This window comes from Colossoma macropomum, unplaced genomic scaffold (genome assembly GCF_904425465.1).
Source record: "Colossoma macropomum unplaced genomic scaffold, Colossoma_macropomum, whole genome shotgun sequence".
NCBI lineage: Eukaryota > Metazoa > Chordata > Actinopteri > Characiformes > Serrasalmidae > Colossoma > Colossoma macropomum.
The window spans coordinates 22,790,429-22,812,396 of record NW_023494796.1 but is presented as its reverse complement, the minus strand read 5'-3'; the positions used below and the strand labels follow the sequence as shown (position 1 = coordinate 22,812,396).

At 40.0% G+C, this 21,968-nt stretch overlaps 2 protein-coding genes and 2 long non-coding RNA genes across 6 annotated transcripts in view; 3 read left to right on the top strand and 1 right to left on the bottom strand.

The window, feature by feature from the left end:
• Positions 1–7,222, top strand: part of LOC118816644 (girdin-like) — a 62,239-nt gene extending 55,017 nt beyond the window's left edge. For 2 of the 3 annotated variants that reach the window (XM_036583139.1, XM_036583138.1), the window contains 3 exons: positions 1,130–1,389; positions 2,184–2,628; positions 4,674–7,222. In XM_036583139.1, the coding sequence (XP_036439032.1) occupies positions 1,130–1,389; positions 2,184–2,628; positions 4,674–4,738 (770 nt within the window). In that variant the 3' untranslated portion in view covers positions 4,739–7,222. Of the gene's footprint in view, positions 1–11; positions 99–1,129; positions 1,390–2,183 lie in introns of all 3 variants that reach the window. The other variant, XM_036583140.1, reaches the window with a different exon arrangement.
• Positions 7,223–8,402: 1,180 nt separating this feature from the next.
• zgc:64201 (prolyl-tRNA synthetase associated domain-containing protein 1) lies at positions 8,403–10,577 on the bottom strand. The gene is made up of 2 exons (XM_036583141.1): positions 10,373–10,577; positions 8,403–9,014 (listed from the first exon to the last, which is right to left on the bottom strand). Exons 1-2 carry the CDS (start codon positions 10,454–10,456, stop codon positions 8,586–8,588), a joined length of 513 nt encoding a protein of 170 aa, XP_036439034.1. The 5' UTR covers positions 10,457–10,577; the 3' UTR covers positions 8,403–8,585.
• On the top strand, positions 10,108–13,511 carry LOC118816646. Its single transcript, XR_005007892.1, has 3 exons — positions 10,108–10,215; positions 11,574–11,625; positions 13,367–13,511. It is a non-coding gene; the product is annotated as an uncharacterized LOC118816646 (long non-coding RNA).
• A 2,802-nt stretch (positions 13,512–16,313) lies between these two features.
• LOC118816933 lies at positions 16,314–19,386 on the top strand. The gene is made up of 3 exons (XR_005007921.1): positions 16,314–16,367; positions 17,808–17,859; positions 19,281–19,386. It is a non-coding gene; the product is annotated as an uncharacterized LOC118816933 (long non-coding RNA).
• Positions 19,387–21,968: the final 2,582 nt, after the last annotated feature.

Below are 21,968 nucleotides of genomic sequence, written 5' to 3'. Positions count from 1 at the left end.
TAATTGGACAGGACCACAACTCTTTAGCAGTGCTGAAACCCTCTCTCCCCCAGCTCCCTCCTCATCCACCATGTGCAGAGTTCCCTGTAACATCTGTAGTAAGTGACTCATCTGCATGCACCGTTGAAACCCCTCTTCAAGCCCTCTCCAGAAAAACGGATTAATTTGAACACGCTGCTCTCTGTTCTTCCAAAATATTTTTTGCTCTGAGGTTTTTCACTGGGGTCCTTATATAACTCAGTTCTTCCTTGGTCCTTAACAATCTAAACAACATCAAGCCTTGTTTGTGGGTTGGCACTCCTTGAAGCTCCTCCTTTGTACAGTGAAGATCCCCTCCCCCCCCTCGGATACTTACTGTATGGTTTCTCCTGCAAGGCTCCTCCCCTCTACCAGTGTCTGCCACTGAGCTTGCTAGGGGCAAATATGGCTGCAGTTCCAGCCAGCATGGACCATCTGCTGCCCCAGTGTGATCTGTTCTCATGCTGTGTGCCCTGTCATTCCCGCCCAGCCTCCAGACCTGCCAATCTCCATAGTACTAAAGGCCACTAGTAATAATAGCAATGATAATTCTTGGGACTCGCCAGGCAGTGACAAAAGGTATGACCATATAAACCAAGTTTCTGCCTTTAATACAAATGGTGTTTGTGGTGTTGGATCTTTTGAAAAATGTTATTGCATTTGAATGCTTTCAAAAAGAATCATTCAAAGTCTTGTGCAAATTATGAGTCTGTAATATGAGCTTGTATTCCTGGGATATGAATCAAAAATAGGATCTGCAGAATACTGGTGCCCTTCAGCGCTTCTTTCAGCTCTTGTGGTATGGTGCTGTTTAATTTAATGGAGTTTAATTTCAGGTGAAATGATTACAGTCTTTGGCAATGGGTGTCTAGTTTTTGCCACTTTTATATTTTGTTAAAGCTGCAGTGATTACATTTTTTGGAGCTATATGTTGTCCATTATTCAAAATTTTAGATTAAATTGCCTTTTGGACTGTTTAAAAACATATTCTGGACATTTTATCTATTGCTGTATCCCACAAAATAACTCCAAAAAAGTACTTGTTTCAGCTTTAAAAAAAACATCACTTTCTTTGCCTTCAGTATCCTCATTTTCATGTTTTGTCCCTCAGGTACAGTGAATGGCACTTTGAGCAGGCCCCACAGCGAGAGCAGTGGTGAGTTCAGCCTGAGCTTGGACACAGAGGTTTGGTCCAGTGGGAGTAGCCCAGTGCAGCAGTCACATTCTCAGAGATCATCTCATCAGAGCCCCCTGCAGCTCCGGAAGAACATGGAACCGACAGGCGCCCAGAGCAAGAGGAAGACCGGCTCTCCTGGCAGTGAGGTGTTGTCCCTTCAGCAGTTCCTGGAAGAGAGCATAGACCCCCCTGAGGTGACATGAGCGCCACCTTAATGATGCACAGAGTTCAGCCATAACAGCATGACCTCATCTTGTGGTGTCACATGAAACATGTGATGATTTAAGTTTGTAAAAATTAGGGTTGGTGGTGGTTTAATTACTCAGTACACTACCTGCCAGAGGTTTAGGGACACCTTGCCTTCTTGTGAAAATTTCCAAGTAATGTTTTTCACTGTTACTTTTGCAGAGTAATGTTTTTTTCAGTTTCTTTTTAATTACATAAGAAAAATACTTGCAAAAGCTTTATTAACATAAAACATCCATTTAACTAATATTAATACATTTTACAAAACATTTAGCTTGATGTTTATCAAAGTGTCATTCTTGATATGAAGAGTAGGTTTTTCCTAAATAATGAATAGACAGTGACTGTAGTTACTATGAATATGACTATAACTATTGTTATTGAAGATCTTTTACTTAGAAGGTGGTTCATACACCTGAAAGGTTTGAGTGCTGATGAGTGCTTACATCTCAACTAGGGGAAAAATGAGTTAGTTAAAAATGAGAGCAGTTAGTTGTTCTCAGTCATTCCTTCAGTTTTATAGTTTTTGCAAAGAAAAATAGCAAGCTCCATTTAATACCTAAGTTATTGCAAACTGACAGAGCAAAAATGCTGATATATTTTAAAAAAATGTAAAGCTAGGTGTCTCCATACTTTTGCGGGAAGTGTATATTTTTGATTAGTTAAGATAACTTGCGTGAGTTTATAAGTATCCGTATGCCTTTTTACTTCTAACAAATTTGTTGAAATGTGCCTCCTTCAGTCCGGCAGCCAAGAGAACCTGACCGGAGAATCACCCCGTCTGTCAGGAGCGTCTGAGCCCGTGCAGAAGGATCGTGCCAAGGGGCGGGGCATCCTGCGCTCTGCCAGCGGAAAAGCCACACCCTCGGACTCCAGCACCACACGAACGGGGCCAGGGCGTCCCAGCCTGCGCAAGGCTGAGAGCACCCGTGTTAAGGGCAGCCAACCCAGACCCAACCTGACCTCTCAAGGGAAGGCCACGTCCGTGTCCGAGCGCCTAGACGCCACTCCCTCCTCCTCTTCCTCCTCTGCAGGTTTGCCCCGGGCCAGCAGTGTCATCTCAACAGCTGAGGGAAGCACACGCCGGACCAGCATTCATGACCTGTTGTCGAAGGACAGTCGCCAACCAGTGTCCGTGGACCCCTCGCCCTCCAAGAGCAGCAAACCTCGAGCCCAGCCTGTGCCCAGTGAGTACCCAGCATCCCCCAGAGCACACCCCCACGCGCCACCCCAGCCTAGCCACCCCACACCGCTGCCCAAGTCCGCCAGCATGCCGTGCACTGGCCACGCCCCCAGCGTAGAAGACCCTGAGCTGTCCAGTCTGCAAGCCTTCCTAGGCCCCTCCTTTACTGTAGATTCAGTCTTCCTGGACTCCATCCTCAGTGAGCCAGTGTTTGCGGGTGGCGCTAGAAACCAAGCCATCCTCTCTCTCAATACCTCCCTAGTTAGTAACATCAGTGGTCCTCCCCTCAAGCCCAGAGAGCCCAAGCCCAGTCAGAACCAGTCAAACGGCCTCCCTGACACCAAGATAGATGGGAAAGGCAGTGATAACAATCATGTGAGCGTTTCCGACCAATCAGCTCCTTTGAGTTCAGAGGACAGCCAATCGCTGTGGTACGAATATGGCTGTGTCTAATGTGTGAGATCATGTGACCTGTTTCCTTTGTGGTGATGGTTAAACACCTGCATGAACGCTTTGAGCACTACCATGGTATCTGTTTGTTTTCCTTTCCTCGTTTTGTTGCTGACTCCATAACCACGCTCTCAGTCCGTTTGGCCTGTCTTTGATTCTGTGGGAGTTTGGTTCAGAACAATCCCTCTGTCCAACTGTCGAATGTCTGCATGCGTGGTAAACCTTATGTCTTTTATGGTTTTGATTTCCACAAGACACTTCATGTGCCAATATGTTCCTTTGTTTATTAAGATGTACAATAATCATGTCACCATGATTATTATCTAAATCACAAAATTAAGCCATTGCTTGTAGCTTTTTGTAAACATCATACAGCTTTGCTCCTTGTGGACTTTTTATCATTTCACCATTCTGCTAATTTATCTTTTTTTATCCTGTGCCTACATTTGCGTGTTCATAAGTTCCAAAGTTAGCTTAGGCTGATCTACTTTGATATTTAAATAAAGTAATTAGGCTTGTGGAGCATGTCCCATGATACTCTGTCTTATCAGGGCTATTTAAAAGACTAACAGACATCAGTGTAAAAATGAATTTCTTCAAATCTGTTCTTCAAGTTACTTTCTATAACTCCTACAAGATTAACTAGAAGGGCTTGGAGAGAAAGCTTTTCACAGGGGATGTCTGACATTATGCACTGTTGATTCTTCTTGGTATCTGGGACTATCTTACATAAAAGTGGGTTCACTAGATTATTGCTAAGTCACTGCATGGCTTTTCCTTCTCTGTATTGATCCTGAGATTCTGTTTTGATTGCCTCAATCAAAAAGAATGGTTCAACTGACGTTATCTCATGTGGATGTTCTGTTTTGTTTTTGTTTTGTTTACTTGTTATCAGTACAGTACTATGTGGGCGATTGAGCTGTCCAGTTAGGTTTAACTACGCTATATTGAGAAATATCTTAAAAGATTCATCAGTCGCATCTTAAAAGTGAGAGAATTTGCCTATCCATGCTCCGCCCACAAATGCATTCTTCCTTATCAAATGTTGCTGAACAAGCTGTATAGAACATTGTCAAAAATCCCATTCAAACTAACCAGAAATTGTAGCAAACAGTCTGCTACTATGTTTTAGTCACTGCATAATATTCTGGTTTAAAATACCACACTACTGCACCGTACTGGGCTGCTCTAGCTAATTGAAACTAGGAGTGTTGGTAATGATGGCGATATAAAATTCGCTACCATGTTAAACATTAGCTCAATTACACAACAAAGAACAACTACACCTAATCCGAAAGAACACATTTGAGGACAGAGCATAGATAGGTCACTGTGGATTTCTTATGAGATTAAAGGCTAAGTGTACATTTTAAAGTTCTTCTTAAATAAGGGTTCTTTTGCAAAGTACATGTACCAAACATACCTTTACTTATGTCACGGAAGTAGCGCAATATATAATAATTGTAGTGATTTATTATTTATTTGTTGCTCCTTTATTTCCTGATTTTTTTTTTCTTCCTATTTATCATGTACATATACAGTTCCGTGCTTTTTTTTTTGTAATATTTAGTTGTAATATCACCTGCCTTTGTCCTGCAGATGTGGAAGTGTTACAAGAACGCAGAAAATCAAAAAGCAGATCGGGAGAGCAGCAAAGCTCCTAAACATTAGCCACAAGGGCTAGTGTTTTCACGAGCTTGAAGGGGTGAGTGTCGCTGCCCGCGAGGGGGGATGGGAGGTCGCTATGGTAACCCGGAGCGGTGGAACAGATGTCTGAGCTGCACGTGCTTGCTTTTCCGTGCTGGTCTCTGGTGACTGTGGAGGCCATGTAGATGATGGATCTTGGCCTGCATTGTTCACTGTGTGGGGTGGGGTGGGGTGGTTTTTTTGGCCTAGCTCTGCTTTCTGCCCCCCCCAGACATCCTCTGATCCCCCCACTCCCTCCTTCTCAGTGGAAGTTTGACTGAGTGTCTCTATGTCCCTGCTGAGGTAAATCTGTAGTCTGAGCAGATTTCAGTCATTCCCCCTCAGACGTGGCTTCAGTTACTGCATGGTGTTAGAAAATCTTGTGGCTGGAAACTCCCTTGCTTACCCAGCGCATGCTGGTTTCTCCTGCCTCTATATTTATGTGTGTGCATGGACCGCGGAACATATTTTTGATCAGCTTTAATTTTATGTTATTTCATTTTTGTTTCATAGCATTGCTATCAAGATTGTCAAGGCTGTCAATCTGCTCCCAGAGTCCTATGATAGTTTGGTACTGCTTGCAGAGACTGGCCTAATTAGTTAAAATTAAATTGGTGTAATGAAGCAGTGGTCAAGTAAGGATCTTTTTAATGTGTTGATTGTGATACAGCTAGATCCAGTAGGGATATAAGTAGTGGTTGGCTGATTTGGATTTTTCAAGTCTCCTCTGATATTTTGAAAGAAGTGTGGCCAGGCTGACCAACAGTATCATTCCAGGAGTGGTTTATTCTTAAATACAGCCAATGAATAGAAATTACAATAAGAAAGACATTTGTTAACCATAAGATTTACCAAATAACATTAAGAAAGCAATAATGTGAAAGTCCACTTAAAGCACATTTGACCAAAAATGAGCCAAAAACTCAAAAAGCTCATAAAGAGCCATTCTGTATAGGGGTGGGCAGTATAATGATATTTACTGTTGTCATGATAAATTATGTCACATTATATCATATTATGCTTTTCAGAACATATTGTGGATATCGTCAACAAACTGCATTTCGCATTATAAAAAGAGCACAATTTGGCCCATTTAATTTAATTTAGTGCCGTATGTGAAGCATTGAATATAAATCATTATATTTGCAGTTTTGTAGAGTATTTTTTAAATTTAGTTTTTGTTTGTTTGTTCCAATTCCAATCATCAAGCCTCAGGAAAAACTGAATATCATGATATGATGCATAGTGTATACTGTGAAAATGTCTTTTTCAAAAGTATTTTCATTTTATTAAAATATTGCCCACCCCTAATTCTGATTATCATTGCTTTGATAAAGCTAATTTAAGCTAGTGTCCCTATTAGATCCGCAAGCATGAAGCTCTCTTTTGAGATATCTGCCTGTTCAAGTGAGAACCACAGAATGTTAAGTCTTACATGTAGTCTTGTATGTTTGGTTTACATCAGCTGGTCAATGTATTGTTTGATCAGTGCTTGTGAGTCAGGTTTATCATCTGTTTCCATGCAACATAATGGGTAGGATTGGCCCACATTTTAAAAAATGGGCCGTGCCATGGCCACCCGTTCCGCGGTCTGTGTGTGTCTGTCTTCTGTCTCACCATTTCTGCCTGTAACCTCATTTTTCTGACCTTCTCTCTTCATCTCTTCACTTCCTCCTTGTCTGCTGCCAACTCAGAGAGAAAAGTGACCTTCGACCTGACAGTCTGAAGCCTTGTTAAATGTTCTGAGATGGTCTTCGCTGAGAAATGATTGAAAGATTGTATGTCCTTTTTTGAAACAATAAGGATCCTTTCTCTGTTATGAAAATAAAGCATCCCTTTTCCTTGAATCAAGGAAACAAGACTTCTAAAAAAAATGTTTCTTGAGTATTGACCGTTTTTGACATAGCACTGCTGTATTATGGTGTTATAATAGACTACTTGTGCACTCCTTAAGTGGACCATTCGTTTGGTGCCAATGTTTGCTCCACTGAGTCAGAGGGAGCGTTTTTACCAAACTGTGCGGACTCCAGTTGGACCCTGGCGTGACTCTCAATCAGCTGGCCTTTTTTTACACTCTGCCAGTGGACTTTCTTTGTCTTACGAGCATGCATGCGATGCTGCATCTCTAAAGTTAGAAGACCGGTGTCGTACAACGATCTGCACAAATGCAACATGGATCACCACATTCTGCATGGAGCAAAGTCGATCAACACGCCTCCCTTTCTTCCCTTCGCCAATCAAAGTGGATAGTAACGTGAGTGGTTTCTCTGAGTACAAAGAAAAAGAAGAGAAAAAGACTCTATGGGAAACTTCTTGCTTTTGTCACCTGGGTGTGCCAAAAACAAGAGTACAGCAGGTTCCTGCCTTTGGCAAGCTGTGTGTGTGTGCCTGTAAGACTACTGTCACCATTCAGACCTGGCATCTGCTTCCTTTTCCACTTTTACATAAATGCATAAATGTCAAAAAGCAAGTCTTGTATCTGTTGTTTTGTATCATGACCACATTTTCAGCTCACACTCATCTAAAATGAGTACAAAAACGACAGATGGGCCTATAATCATTCGAGAAAATACACTTAGCTAAAGCTAATTCTGGTGTCCTGAAACCTTTCATTCACACCAATAAAATGGAGTGATGACTTCAAGAAACACATTTCCTAGTGTTACTCTTGGTAATAACCAACCAAGAAAACTAAGAAAATGCTTATTAGAGGGTTTTTTGTCAGTATGTAGGCCTGTATCATATACAGGAGAATCCTCTTACAAACAGTGGTGAAAAAAGTACGCAAGGCCAGGACTTGAATGAAAGTAGAGACACCCTTGGTAAATTATTACTCAAATAGAAGTATACTCTAAGTGATTTATTTACATTTTTACTCAAGTTAAAGATGTATTTGCTTTTAAATGTATGAATCCAACATTTCTCCTCTTGTGTCCTCAGTTCAGGAAATAGGTAAACTTGCACTCCTCTCTCTTGGGATATTAAGTATCTGATTTAAAAACACATTACAGCCTTAAGCATAGTTGCCAGACTGAATTCATATTCAATATGTAATTCAGGGAGTTAGTGATAGGTGCGCTCTGATTGGTTTATTTGTGAAAGTACACGATTCTTTCAGATATTAGGGAAAATTTAGTTTTTGCTTTACATTATCTTGCAGAAAGAAGTGCCATAAAAAGTAGAGTATTTTGCTGTTAGGACAGAATAGGTTGGCAAACTAGAAATCACTCCTCCACGACAGGGCTAAACTAGTTTACTAGAAGTAAGTGTCTTTCAATAAGGGTAAAAATATTTTGTTGTTAGTGAGGCACCAATCTAATATACTGGACTTGTATTGGCACTGGATCATATTATAACCTTAAACATACCAGCTGCTGTTTCTTAGACAAAAACTGTAAAATTGCAGTTTCACAAACCTTTTAGAAAACAATGAAAGATTTGAAAAAGAAATTTGGTGAATGTCAGTCTCAGCCTCTACTGTATATTTTGTTCTTTGCTATTAAGATGTTTGCTGTATAGTTTATGTTCTTTGCTATTAAGTATTGGGAGTGCCTTAACAGAGCACTGCTATCAGACTGGTGCTCTGTATCAGCCGATACCCTGAGTTCAGATATCGGAAGAGAACATTTGTATTGGTCCATATAAGTTTATCAGCATGTATTTTTATTGACATCATTTGCACATGGCACATTGGTAGATTTAACATGGCAAAATCAGAAAGTTTACAAAAACTGATGAACCTACATCCATACAATAAAATGTCCCCATGTCCTGATCCCTTTTTAATGCATTGACCTGTATGTAAATGAACAGTCTAGTTAAAACCTAATCAAAGCTGTGAAGAACTGGTTCATGTCCTGTCTCTCTCAAAAACTTCATCAGGTCATCTGGTTTCAGTCCCATGGTGGCGGCGTTGGTCATAGGGTGGAAGTACACTCTCTCATGGCCTCCATTGGCCAAGTCACTGTCCAGGATGAACTTCACACTCTGGTCTTTATCGCAGAAGAGAGCCAGAGCTGTGGCACAGCCTTGGCCCACCTTTAGCTTCTCCAGCATGGCTGCTTCATCAGCAAAGCGCAGGTTTCCACTGCCTACGCCCAGCTTCTTGGCAAGATCATTGAGGTTAACCTGTCGGTCATGACGAACAGAGACAAGCCACAGGCCCTTTTTCTTCTTGTCTTTTAAGAAAAGGTTCTTAGTGATGGCCCCGTTCAGATGCTCCACATGTGGCATCATCTCCTCCACAGTGAAAACCTAGTGAGATTTAACAAAGTATGCATTTTTTAATCTGAAATTTAGAGATAACCATCAACCTGACATTTAAATTAAGTGACCAAAATCACATTTTTTCTTCTACAGATATATTTGCTTAACAGGTTTATGGACATGTTTTGATTTTACAGTTCTTTTAAAGTAACATTATAAGCTACAGTGGAAGAATACTGAATGGTGCAAGTGGCAAAGACTTAATGCCAACAATGTCAAGAGGCAGACAGTGAAAATTCTTTTAATGTAAAACTAGGCTTATTCTGTGTCTTATACATACGCACAGGTCCATAACAGCTGCCTTAGACCACACCATTAACATAATATGGCATCACAGTTTGTTTTCTTTATATGTAACTTCTGAATCATACAGAGCCCTGTTGGTGACATCCTGTATGACTAAAAACAATGCATGGCCATGCCAAATTAACATGTGGGAAAAAGAATTTGTGGCCACGACTTTGTAAGTCGTGAGAACGAGATCATGCCTTATTAAGCTGGGGTCAAAGCTTAATCATCTCATTCCCATGCCTGACTAAGTCGTGGCTACACATTAGAATCTCGTTCCCACGTCTTATCAAGTCATGGCCACGACTGAATTATCTTGTTCCTATGCCTAGGCCATGTATTATTTTTATTTATAAGGGATGTCACCAGCAGGGCTCCGTAGAATCATGTAGTGTTTATTGTTAAAATGTCCCATAGTGAAACTGTTGTTTTTACAGTTATCTAACTGGTAATAATTCACTAAATTATTAATTATGTGGGGGAACTTTTATCAGAACTGTTTAACAGAAAGGAGTTCAATGCAGTGTTGGCAGCAAAATGTAAGATGTATACTGTCGGATTATACAGTGTGTGGCTGGGTTGTATACACATTTATATTTGTCATAATTATCTGCTCAAATAAGTTACAGTTAACATATCTGCATTTGGACGCCCACCATAAACTGAAGTGCTATTTTTAAGTGGCCAAAGAGACTCGCTATGGATCCTTTATGTTATATTAATTTGGATATTTGTCCCTGGCGGTCAACGTTGGTACTACAACAGTCTTGGCTGAGAAAGTGGGTCCTGTGCGTTTATTTCATTGGTCGTCCGGCGCCGTCTGGCGGCCAAGGTTGGAACTACAACTGTTTGGGAACAGAAGACGCAGCTACTCGGCCTACAGCAGCTCGGCGTTTATTCGGTAAGTAACACATTTAAGGGACAGAGTGAACTTAAACACATAAGAGACACATTTAGCGCATCGATTAGTAAAGAAATGACAGCGCAGAGGAGAAAAACCCTCGGCGCTGACTTCCTGCAGTTCCTGCCAGCGCGGCGGAATGAATGAGCTTGTTTACCTCCGGGTGCTCCACCGACACGAACTCTATATTCAGGTTCTTTAGGAAATGTTCTAGCTCTGTTCGTAGCTCTGCGGATCCCATTGTGCTGAGAAGAATTCAGACTGTGACAAAAATGAACCGAGTTTCTGTGTTTAAACTCAAAGTGGCTTCACCATTAACACGCGCCGTGCGCATGCGCAAAAGGAAGTCATGACCACATTTCGTGGCAGAAGTCACCAACACGTGTTTGTGTGGGAAAAGTTGCTGCTTTATAGAGAAAAGATGTAGAAATAAGGCTGTAAAATCTGAACTGCTCAGATTTTCACAGAATGATTCCCTCCGCCACAAAAAGAGCCTTATTTTCATTTTCTGTTCTACTTTTTAGACGTTATAAATAGTGTTTATTATTCCAGGGTGATCTTTATGTCTGAATCTAACTATTATTATTATTATTATTATTATTATTATTCGCGTCTAATAACCTCCTAACACCTGCCTGATTTATCGTTAATATCACTGACAACATATTTCCTTCAGACCTCCGTCTGAAAAAAGACTGTAAACGTTTTTTTACAGCTGCTCCCGTTTAGAAAACTGGGAGGTGACGTTATTTTGTTAATTTAATAAAAAAAAGGGTACATTTGTTTTACAGTCTGAGGCAGTTCATGTTGACCTTTAGCAATGCTGTAATATTATACTCTTATAAAAGCTCCTAAAACAAAAGTCTCCACACATTCCTGTAACCTTTGCATGTCAAAGCGTTTAAACAGCTTCTAAAATTTTCAGCCTCCGGCCTGAAATCAGCCTTTACTGTTCGATGTGTTCTGTAGCCTCATCAGTTCGACAGAATTCACGATTCTGTGTCCTTTTTGTCCATCAGTGTTTCTTTCACTACAAAACCCAGCAAGCATTTCGGAAACACGTCATACAAACATCTGGATCATCCGTAAAGAAATGCACTGATGTTCCTGTCACTGATGTTGAGGCTAACTATGTATGATTTAAAGTGTACTTTGATCATTAATGCTGCTGTATTTGTTATTTTTATTAGCTTGTTTTGTTTCATGCAAAAAATAGTAACATAAAAAATGCTGAAATATTACAGATAAACTTTACTGTTACTTTACAGTTAGAATTTTATAACCGTAAAAGGAAATTGTATCAAAAACTTGAGTTATCGATTAATTTCAAAATGTTGAAATACTGTGTTTGACCACAGGGTGGCGGTAGAGTCACTGCAGGAAAAAGAAGACGCAAACAAGCACAGTGAGGTGAGCTGATCACAAACAACAGTACTGAAAACTGATGTCTGACTGATTTGGCGGATGTTTTATGGAGTTTAATGGGGTTAAATTAATGACAGTAGCAGCTGCCCGTCTCTGTTTGTGGTTCAGGTGTAGTAAAGCCGCAGGGTGGCTGTTTTTGGGTCCTTTTCAGGCCGTAATAAACAGGTAACATTAGAGAGAAGATCTGGTTCAGCTGTGTGAAAATGAGCGGAGTGGTAGCTGCAGAGTTCAGATGACTTTATGTTTTTGCAGTTTAAGGGAGATAAATAGATAAAGCGGTTAATGCAATGTACGGAGCCCCGCTGGTAACATCCTGTATAAATAAAAATAATGCGTGGCCACAACTTAGTAAGGCGTGGGAATGAGATGATTAAGTTGTGGCCACGACTTTAATAAGCCGTGATCTCATTCCCACTAAGTCGTGGCCACACATTAGGATCTCGTTCCCACGCGTTAATAAGGCCATGCATTATTTTTATTTATACAGGATGTCACCATTAGGGCTCCGTAGCAATGAAAAGACAGCGTATCAAACATTAAAATGAAGTAAATGTAAAATAATACACAGTATTATGTGGCTGGTTAATCTCAGAGCTGCTGTAGTGGCTAATCTGCCTTTGAACACTGAATGAATTAACAAGCCTGTCACTTTAAAAGAACAGTTTAGCAGAAAAATGAAATGTAGACATTTTCACATCACTCTGAATTTATTCATCCATGAGGGATGTTTGGTGTCCGGAGTTTGCTTGTTTAGATTTGTACTGTAGCTTTAAGGCTAATGTAGCTAACAAGTAATGGAAGCTTATGTACATCAGTTAGCATCGTGCTACCGTGTCTAAATCACAGACTGGTCTCAAACTGCACTGAGCTGTTAAATTAGCTCAATCAGAACTTGCTTATGTGCTTAAATGACACTGCATGATGTACAGTTATGAAAAACAACAATAAGCTGAAAACAGCAGTAGCAGCAGGTAAATACCTGTGTCCATTTTTATTGATTATTTAATACAGGAAACACTGGGTGTCATTCAAACCTGTTGTGGGGATGTATTCAGGGTAATGTTGTGTATTTGTTTAAACCTGTTTTTTAAAGGGCACATATCTGACATATTTTTGTATTTTATTTTTTCCCAAAGTCCAGTTCAGATGTTTGTGTGTTTATGCATCAAAAACAGCCTTAATTCATTCATATGTGACATTTTTAACCTGTTTATCCCTTAGAATTAAGCAGGCTGTTTTTGTTACTGTGCCTTTAAAATTATAAATTAAAATGATTTATGTTGTGATTGGTTACTCTGTACTGCGCCTCATTCAAAAAGCAGAATGGGAATATTTTGAAAATTTATACAGTGCATGAGACTTTTTGTTTCTTTAAATTGGGGAAAAATAGATTTCCTTGATATGTGTCATTTAACATCCCAGACACATTTAAGGCAGTAATTTGAAGGTGGGCTTTAATGACTGCAATGTGTCTGAGTGTTGAGTGTAATATGTAATATACACAGCTTTGGTTTGCTGCTGATTGTGTTTATTTTTGTTCAGTTTAAATGTTTTTAGGCAGTTATTTCATGTTGTTAAATGTCTCTTTGTAATATTGCACTTGTTTCTCTATAAAGGAAACATGTCTATATTTGTTTTGTTTAGGTTGCTTTATGTTAATTAATGTGCTAAGTTATGATTCTTAATTGTCGCTTCACAATTTGTTCACTGTCTGTTTAAATTTCAGGCTCCCCAGAAGTTTGAGAAGGTTCTGAATTACTTCTGTTGTATTTTGTTTTCTTGATTCTGAAATGTTTCTTTTAAAGTTTTACTGTTAAAGCTGCATCTAAGTCACTGTGTCTGAGTGTCATTAAACTGCTCCACTCACAGGTCAATGTGGGAGAGTTTAGCCTTCACCTCTACAGTCATCCTAAACTCTGTAGTGCAGCTGTAAGTGAGCTTTCTGCTCTCAGTCTGTGGGTCCTCCAGTCTGTGAAGTCTCCAGTGCAGTTACTGTGATGATCTGCTGAGTTTCAGCTCAACTCCAACTCGCCCCCCTCTAACAGCATTTTTTGGAAGAGAGAGAGGGCGAGAGACATTACCAATACATTGAGAGGGAGAATCTGTTATAATGGGGCTCTATGAGGAAACTCAGAAAATAAAGTCCCAGAGTGCTGATTTGCATATTCATAACTAATTAACCAATCGTGTGCAGCCAAAGGGCAAAAAAATCAATGTGCCATTTATAAACCTTGTGATATGACTAGTGTTCTGCATCACGGTGAATTAGAAAAAAAACTTATTATATAAGTGTTTCTCTACCGCGGATGAGAACACTAGTACAACAGAATAAATATAGACAGCGTGAAAGAAATACTTTTTAAAAAATCTTGAAATAAAAATCAAAGTTTGTGCTCATTGGTGAGAAGCTACCTCTGCTGATCTTGGTTCATGTTTACTCCGGTGTCTGGGGTGGGCCTGTGCAGACAGACCTCTTCATTCTCTGTGAGACCTGTGATGTCAGGTCCCAAGCAGCGCTCCTGTTTAGGATGGGCAGGTATTTTTAAAGGACTAGTATGGTCCCTGAAAACCCTGCCCAACCTAGACCGGCAGAGAACAAAGCAGATTAAACCTGGGCCAGCCCAATTTTTGTGCTGTTCTGGTACTGTGGGCTGGCCCAGATTTATGAAAAAAGTGATGCCATGAACCTTTAAGTACTTTAAGACTAGTCTTCTCATTCATGGTATGTGTGCTTCTGAGCTTTGGGGGTGGAGTTTCCAAGGAGGCCTGTGAAACAGACCTGCTCAAAACCTCCTCCCATGTACCTGAACTCTAATAAACCAAGCAGGTGATCAGCTAATAACTTAAGACAAGGTATAAATTTGCATAGCACCACCCAAGCCAGTCAAACAAGGGCACAAACATATATGAGAACCAACATATAAAACCCCACCTTTGCTAGCAAACATAGGTGAGCTCATATGAAGGAAAAACCCCACTTACATCACCAAGTCCTCATGAAGGTGAATACACTTGTTGACTGGTCTTCACGTTTCTGGTAGCTGCTCCTGTGGCCTGAGGGAGGATCTATAGAAGACAGACAAATCAGTTTATGGTTCTGTATCAGGCAGAATCTGATAACACAAATGTGGTTGATATCATCACATCAAAATAAACCAACCCAGAGCTCTTACAACAGAAATGCTTTGCATTGCTTTCCCACACTAAGTAATCTCTTTTAGTCAGTCTGCACATTGATGGTTATTGTACCTTTGCTACAAAGCTACCCAGAGCATCTAAAAAAATTAAAATAAGGGGAGAAAAAGGAGCCACCAAAGACCACCCACCTTACATAGGCCTAAGTGATGTGTGATCAGTGAAGCTGGGTATTTTATGACTAGTTTTCGCATTCAGGGTAACAGCTATTAGCAAAGCAGAACATCAACTACACATCCCTCAGCATAACTAGCAACACATTTCACAACAAGTCAGATTTTACATTAATTTTAAACAACACAAAAGAAAACGAAAAACAAAACATTTCACCAAACTCAAAAACAAACTAATGCTTATTACAGCTTCATTCCAAGTGCATGAAGCATCAGTACTGCCTACTGCTTTAACACTAGACCATTAAAACCATCTTCACAGTCATGGTTGTTTCAGCTTCTCAATCTGAAAGTGTGGCCTAAAAAACCGACACATTTTACAGCTCTAGCTGACAAGCAGGGCCGGTTTCCAGGACATGGAATAAGCCTAGACTAGGACCGAATTGCGTTGCCTATGGTAAATCACTATTAGAAATTCGTTTTAGCCTAAGCACAGGCTTCATCCAGGTCGGGTACCAGGCCTGCAGTGTCCTCCTCGTGATCCTGGCCCCAGTAAAAACAGTCAACAGTACCTAAACCTCACAAACCCGATGTATCTCTGGAACGAGGAGTAAAGGTATAATGGGAAACATTTTGCTTTTGTCACCACAAGAGTGCAGCAGGTTCTTGCCTTTGGCAAGCTGTGTGTGTGTCACCATTCAGACAGACCTGGCATCTGCTTCCCTTTCCCTTATTATATAAATGCACAAATGTCATGAAGCAAGTCTTGTATCTGTTATTTTGTATGACCACATTTTCAGCTCACACTCTTCTAAAATGAGTAGAAAAGTGACAGATGGGCCTGTAATCATTTGAAACAAATACACTTAGCTAAAGCTATTTCTGGTGTCCTGAAACCTTTCATTCACACCAATAAAATGGAGTGATGACTTCAAAAAACACATTTCCTAGTGTTACTCTTGGTAATAACCAACCATGAAAACTAAGAAGAATGCTTTCAGAGTTTTTTTGTCAGTATAGTATGAAAGCCAGGAGAGTCCTCTTTTAATAAGGATTCCATAAAGGAAAGACGGTGGTGAAAAAAGTACACAAGCCCAGTACTTGAGTGAAAGTAGAGGCACCCTTGGTAAATTATTACTCAGGTATACTGTAAATGCTTTATTTATATTTTTATTCAGGTTAATGTAAAATGTACTTGCTTTTAAATGTACCTAAGTGTTGAGCCCAACATTTATCCTCGTGTCTTAAGACCATTTTTACTCCCTATCCAAACTCTTAGAACTGTTTGGCCCAGAAAGTGAGTCATTTTAGCTTATTTCATTGGTCGTCCGGCGCCGTCTGGCGGCCAAGGTTGGAACTACAACTGTTTGGGAACAGAAGACGCGGCTACTCGGCCTACAGCAGCTCGGCGTTTATTCGGTAAGTAACACATTTAAGGGACAGAGTGAACTTTAACACATAAGAGACACATTTAGCGCTTGGATTCGCGATTAGTAAAGAATTGACAGCGCAGATGAGAAAAACCCTCGGCGCTGACTTCCTGCAGTTCCTGCCAGCGCGGCGGAATGAATGAGTTTGTTTACCTCCGGGTGCTCCACCGACACGAACTCTATATTCAGGTTCTTTAGGAAATGTTCTAGCTCTGTTCGTAGCTCTGCGGATCCCATTGTGCTGAGAGGAATTCAGACTGTGACAAAAATGAAAAATGAACCGAGTTTCTGTGTTTAAACTCTTAAAGTGGCTTCACCATTAACACGCGCCGTGCGCATGCGCAAAAGGAAGTCATGCCCACGTTTCGTGGCAAAAGCAAAGGCAGAGAACGTGTAGAGAGGAGAGAAGAGAGGAGAACTAACAGAGAACGTGTAGAGAAGAGAGGAGAGAGGAGAACTGCCAGAGAACGTGTAGAGAGCAGAGCTACCGCTCTGTAATGTCTTTCAGTTTCTCTAACGCTAGAGGGCGCTCGCTTGCGAGTTCAGATGAAATGGGTGAATATGTAGCATTTGAGTAAAATCAGTGTTTTTAATACTTTAACGTTTTTAATATACAGTAATGAATTCATTTCCTGAATACAGAACGGCATAAAACAGTTTAAACCGCTGTTACATTTTTAACGCTTTTACATTTTATAGGAGTTTAAAACGGCGTCTCATTTACGTCCATGACGTCACTCAACAGCCAATCAGCTGCTCCAGTCGGCCAACCAATCAGCACTCAGTAGCAGTAACGTTAGTCCTGCTGCCCAAAACCCGTTTGCTGTAGAAAAGAGGAAACATACAGGTCAGTTTTCTTCGTTTTTTTTTTAGTGAAATTCATTCTTCTACTTTCTAAAATTAAAGGAAAGTTCTGCGTAAGTGGTTAGAAACTATTTTAACTTTTCGTTTTAGCCGTTTAGCTCCGTTCACCCCCATTCACTGAGGACTCGCTCGCGGGCGCCCTCTGCTGTTTAGTTGGCTCTTAGAAAAGTTCATAAAACAAGCTTGTACAACTTCCAGTGTGCTTAACGCTAAACATGCACAAAAAGACTTTAAATCCAAACCTCTCACAGTTTTCTAGCTTTTTAAAGTGAATTACTTTTCTGTTACTAAAGCGTATGTGCAGCAAAACTGTCCTTAAACTATAACTGTATGCCTGAATTAAAGTGTACTTTGAACATTACTGCTACTGTATTTTGTAGTTGTTTTTTATTAGTTGTTTATTATTGTTTTTTAACATACAAAAAATGCTGTAGTAATATAAAATATTACAAATATTGTAAACTTTACTGTTACTTTACAGTTAGAATTTTATAACCGTAAAAGGAAATTGTACCAAAAATGATCGATTAATTTCAAAATGCTGAAATACTGTGTTTGACCACAGGGTGGCGGTAGAGTCACTGCAGGAAAAAGAAGACGCAAACAAGCACAGTGAGGTGAGCTGATCACAAACAACAGTACTGAAAACTGATGTCTGACTGATTTGGCGAATGTTTTATGGAGTTTAATGGGGTTAAATTAATGACAGTAGCAGCTGCCCGTCTCTGTTTGTGGTTCAGGTGTAGTAAAGCCACAGGGTGGCTGTTTTTGGGTCCTTTTCAGGCCGTAATAAACAGGTAACATTAGAGAGAAGATCTGGTTCAGCTGTGTGAAAATGAGCGGAGTGGTAGCTGCAGAGTTCAGATGACTTTATGTTTTTGCAGTTTAAGGGAGATAAATAGATAAAGCGGTTAATGCAATGTACGGAGCCCCGCTGGTGACATCCTGTATAAATAAAAATAATGCGTGGCCACAACTTAGTAAGGCGTGGGAATGAGATGATTAAGTTGTGGCCACGACTTTAATAAGCCGTGATCTCATTCCCACTAAGTCGTGGCCACACATTAGGATCTCGTTCCCACGCGTTAATAAGGCCATGCATTATTTTTATTTATACAGGATGTCACCATTAGGGCTCCGTAGCAATGAAGAGGCAGCGTATCAAACATTAAAATGAAGTAAATGTAAAATAATACACAGTATTATGTGGCTGGTTAATCTCAGAGCTGCTGTAGTGGCTAATCTGCCTTTGAACACTGAATGAATTAACAAGCCTGTCACTTTAAAAGAACAGTTTAGCAGAAAAATGAAATGTAGACATTTTCACATCACTCTGAATTTATTCATCCATGAGGGATGTTTGGTGTCCAGAGTTTGCTTGTTTAGATTTGTACTGTAGCTTTAAGGCTAATGTAGCTAACAAGTAATGGAACCTTATGTACATCAGTTAGCATCGTGCTACCGTGTCTAAATCACAGACTGGTCTCAAACTGTACTGAGCTGTTAAATTATCTCAATCAGAACTTGCTTATGTGCTTAAATGACACTGTATGATGTACAGTTTTAATAAAAATCGTTTATAAACCACAGTAGCAGCAGGTAAATACCTGTGTCTGTTTTTATTGGTAAAATTTAAAACAGCAAACACTGGATGTCAATCAAACCGGTTCTGGGGACGTATTCAGGGTAATTTTGTGTATTTTATTTATTTATTTTTTAATTTCACCTCAATTTTTTTAAAATGGCACATATCTGACATATTTTTATATTTTATTTTTTTCCCCAAAGTCCAGGAACGTGGGCTTTAATGTGTGCAGCTTTGGTTTGCTGCTGATTGTGTTTATTTTTGTTCAGTTTAAATGTTTTTAGGCAGTTATTTCATGTTGTTAAATGTCTCTTTGTAATATTGCACTTGTTTCTCTATAAAGGAAACATGTCTATATTTGTTTTGTTTAGGTTGCTTTATGTTAATTAATGTGCTAAGTTATGATTCTTAATTGTCGCTTCACAATTTGTTCACTGTCTGTTTAAATTTCAGGCTCCCCAGAAGTTTGAGAAGGTTCTGAATTACTTCTGTTGTATTTTGTTTTCTTGATTCTGAAATGTTTCTTTTAATGTTTTACTGTTAAAGCTGCATCTAAGTCACTGTGTCTGAGTGTCATTAAACTGCTCCACTCACAGGTCAATGTGGGAGAGTTTAGCCTTCACCTCTACAGTCATCCTAAACTCTGTAGTGCAGCTGTAAGTGAGCTTTCTGCTCTCAGTCTGTGGGTCCTCCAGTCTGTGAAGTCTCCAGTGCAGTTACTGTGATGATCTGCTGAGTTTCAGCTCAACTCCAACTCGCCCCCCTCTAACAGCATTTTTTGGAAGAGAGAGAGGGCGAGAGACATTACCAATACATTGAGAGGGAGAATCTGTTATAATGGGGCTCTATGAGGAAACTCAGAAAATAAAGTCCCAGAGTGCTGATTTGCATATTCATAACTAATTAACCAATCGTGTGCAGCCAAAGGGCAAAAAAATCAATGTGCCATTTATAAACCTTGTGATATGACTAGTGTTCTGCATCACGGTGAATTAGAAAAAAAACTTATTATATAAGAGTTTCTCTACCGCGGATGAGAACACTAGTACAACAGAATAAATATAGACAGCGTGAAAGAAATACTTTTTAAAAAATCTTGAAATAAAAATCAAAGTTTGTGCTCATCGGTGAGAAGCTATCTCTGCTGATCTTGGTTCATGTTTACTCCGGTGTCTCGGGTGGGCCTGTGCAGACAGACCTCTTCATTCTCTGTGAGACCTGTGATGTCAGGTCCCAAGCAGCGCTCCTGTTTAGAATGGGCAGGTACTTTTAAAGGACTAGTATGGTCCCTGAAAGCCCTGCCCATCCTAGACCGGCAGAGAACAAAGCAGATTAAATCTGGGCCAGCCCACAGTACCAGAACAGCACAAAAATTGGGCTGGCCCAGATTTATGAAAAAAGTGATACCATGAACCTTTAAGTACTTTAAGACTAGTCTTCTCATTCATGGTATGTGTGCATCTGAACTCTGGAGGAGGAGCCTCTGAGGAAACCTGTGAAACAGACCTGCTCAGATCCCAGTATTATGTACCAGAACACTCACAAATCAAAGAGATGATTAGCCAATAGCTTATTAGGGCAAAATGCAATTATGCATAGTCCTGCCCAACCTGGGGACACACAGCTTAAAGACATATGAGAACCAACATATGAAACCCCACCTATACTAGTAAGCATAGGCATAAGCATATGAAGGAACAGCTGCCAGGTACAGCCCTAAATTCTCATGAAGGTGAATACACTTGTTGACTGGTCTTCACATTTCTGGTAGCTGCTGTGGCCTGAGGGAGGATCTATAGAAGACAGACAAATCAGTTTATGGTTCTGTATCAGACAGAATCTGATAGAGAAGCACAAATTTAGTTCATATCATCACATCAAAATAAACCAACACAGGCAGCAATAGAACAGAAATGCTTTGCATCGCTTTCTCACACTATACAGCATATTCAAGTCAGTTTTCACATTGATGGTTATTACACCTCGCTAGAAAACTAACCAGAGCATCGGACTGACCAAAAAAAAAAAACAGGCCATCAAACACCACTCACTTCATCTAGACGCAGGCAATGTGTGATCACTAAAGTGAAGTATTTTAAGACTAGTTTTCACATTCAGGGTAACAGCTATTAGCAAAGCAGAAGAACATCAACTACTCATCGTTCAGCATAACTAGCAACACATTTTAGAACTAGTCAGATTTTTCATTGATTATAAACAAGACATCTTACTCCAAACTCTAACACATATTAAAATACATTAAGGCTTTATTCTAAGTACATGAAGTGTCAATATGACTTGCTGCTTTTACACTAGAAAATTTTAAAACACCTTCACAGTCATGGTTGTTTCAGCTTCTCAATCTGAAATTGTGGCCTAAAAAAAGTGACACACTTTATTGGGCTAACTGACAAGCAGAGCCGGTTTCCAGGATACGAATTAAGCTTAGACTAGGACTGAATTGCACTGGTGAAGCACCATTAGAAATTAGGTTTTAGCTTAAGCACAGGCTTCATCCAGGTTGGGTAACAGGCCTGCAGTGTCCTCCTTGTAATACTGGTCTCAATCTTCACAAACCTGGTGTATCTCTGGAATGAGGAGTAAACACCGTGTTCTGATAATACAGCTCTTAAACTGGTTCTGTAAAATAAGGGACTGTAGAAAGGAGTTTACATTTACATTTGAAAATAAACCGAGACTTTTAAACTGTCCCCATATTATACTGAACAGTATTATAATGGATTACAATATATTGCAATATTCCAAACCTGCCGCACCTTCATGCTGCTGCATTACAGTGAGTCAATGCAATCCCCAACAGTTTAATCCACTAGAGACCAGTTGGTAACCAGTGAACTCTCCACATGGAGATCCTCCTTCCTGAAGAGTTCAGTTTAAAGAGTTTAGATTGAGCTGATGAGTTTCTTCAGAAGCTCTGGGACAGCATCCTACATACTATCATACTCTACATACATGCTGCATTGCTCAGTGCACTGCTATTGGTGGTGAATTTGTTGGATCTGTTTTGAAACTAAACCACAAGAAGGCTTAAAGGGCAATTCCACCAAATTTTAAAAAATTCTGCATAGCTGAATCATTGAGATGTTAAAAAACGTCATTCAGAGTGGTTTGATGTGGACA

What these genes read in the sequence shown, in the direction of transcription:
- zgc:64201 (XM_036583141.1), bottom strand. Translation starts at nt 10,456, where the DNA reads ATGGGATCCGCAGAGCTACGAACAGAGCTAGAACATTTCCTAAAGAAC. An exon ending in TGTCGGTGGAGCACCCGGAG is followed by an intron (nt 9,015 to 10,372) that starts GTAAACAAGCTC and finishes AAATCTCACTAG; the next exon opens with GTTTTCACTGTGGAGGAGAT.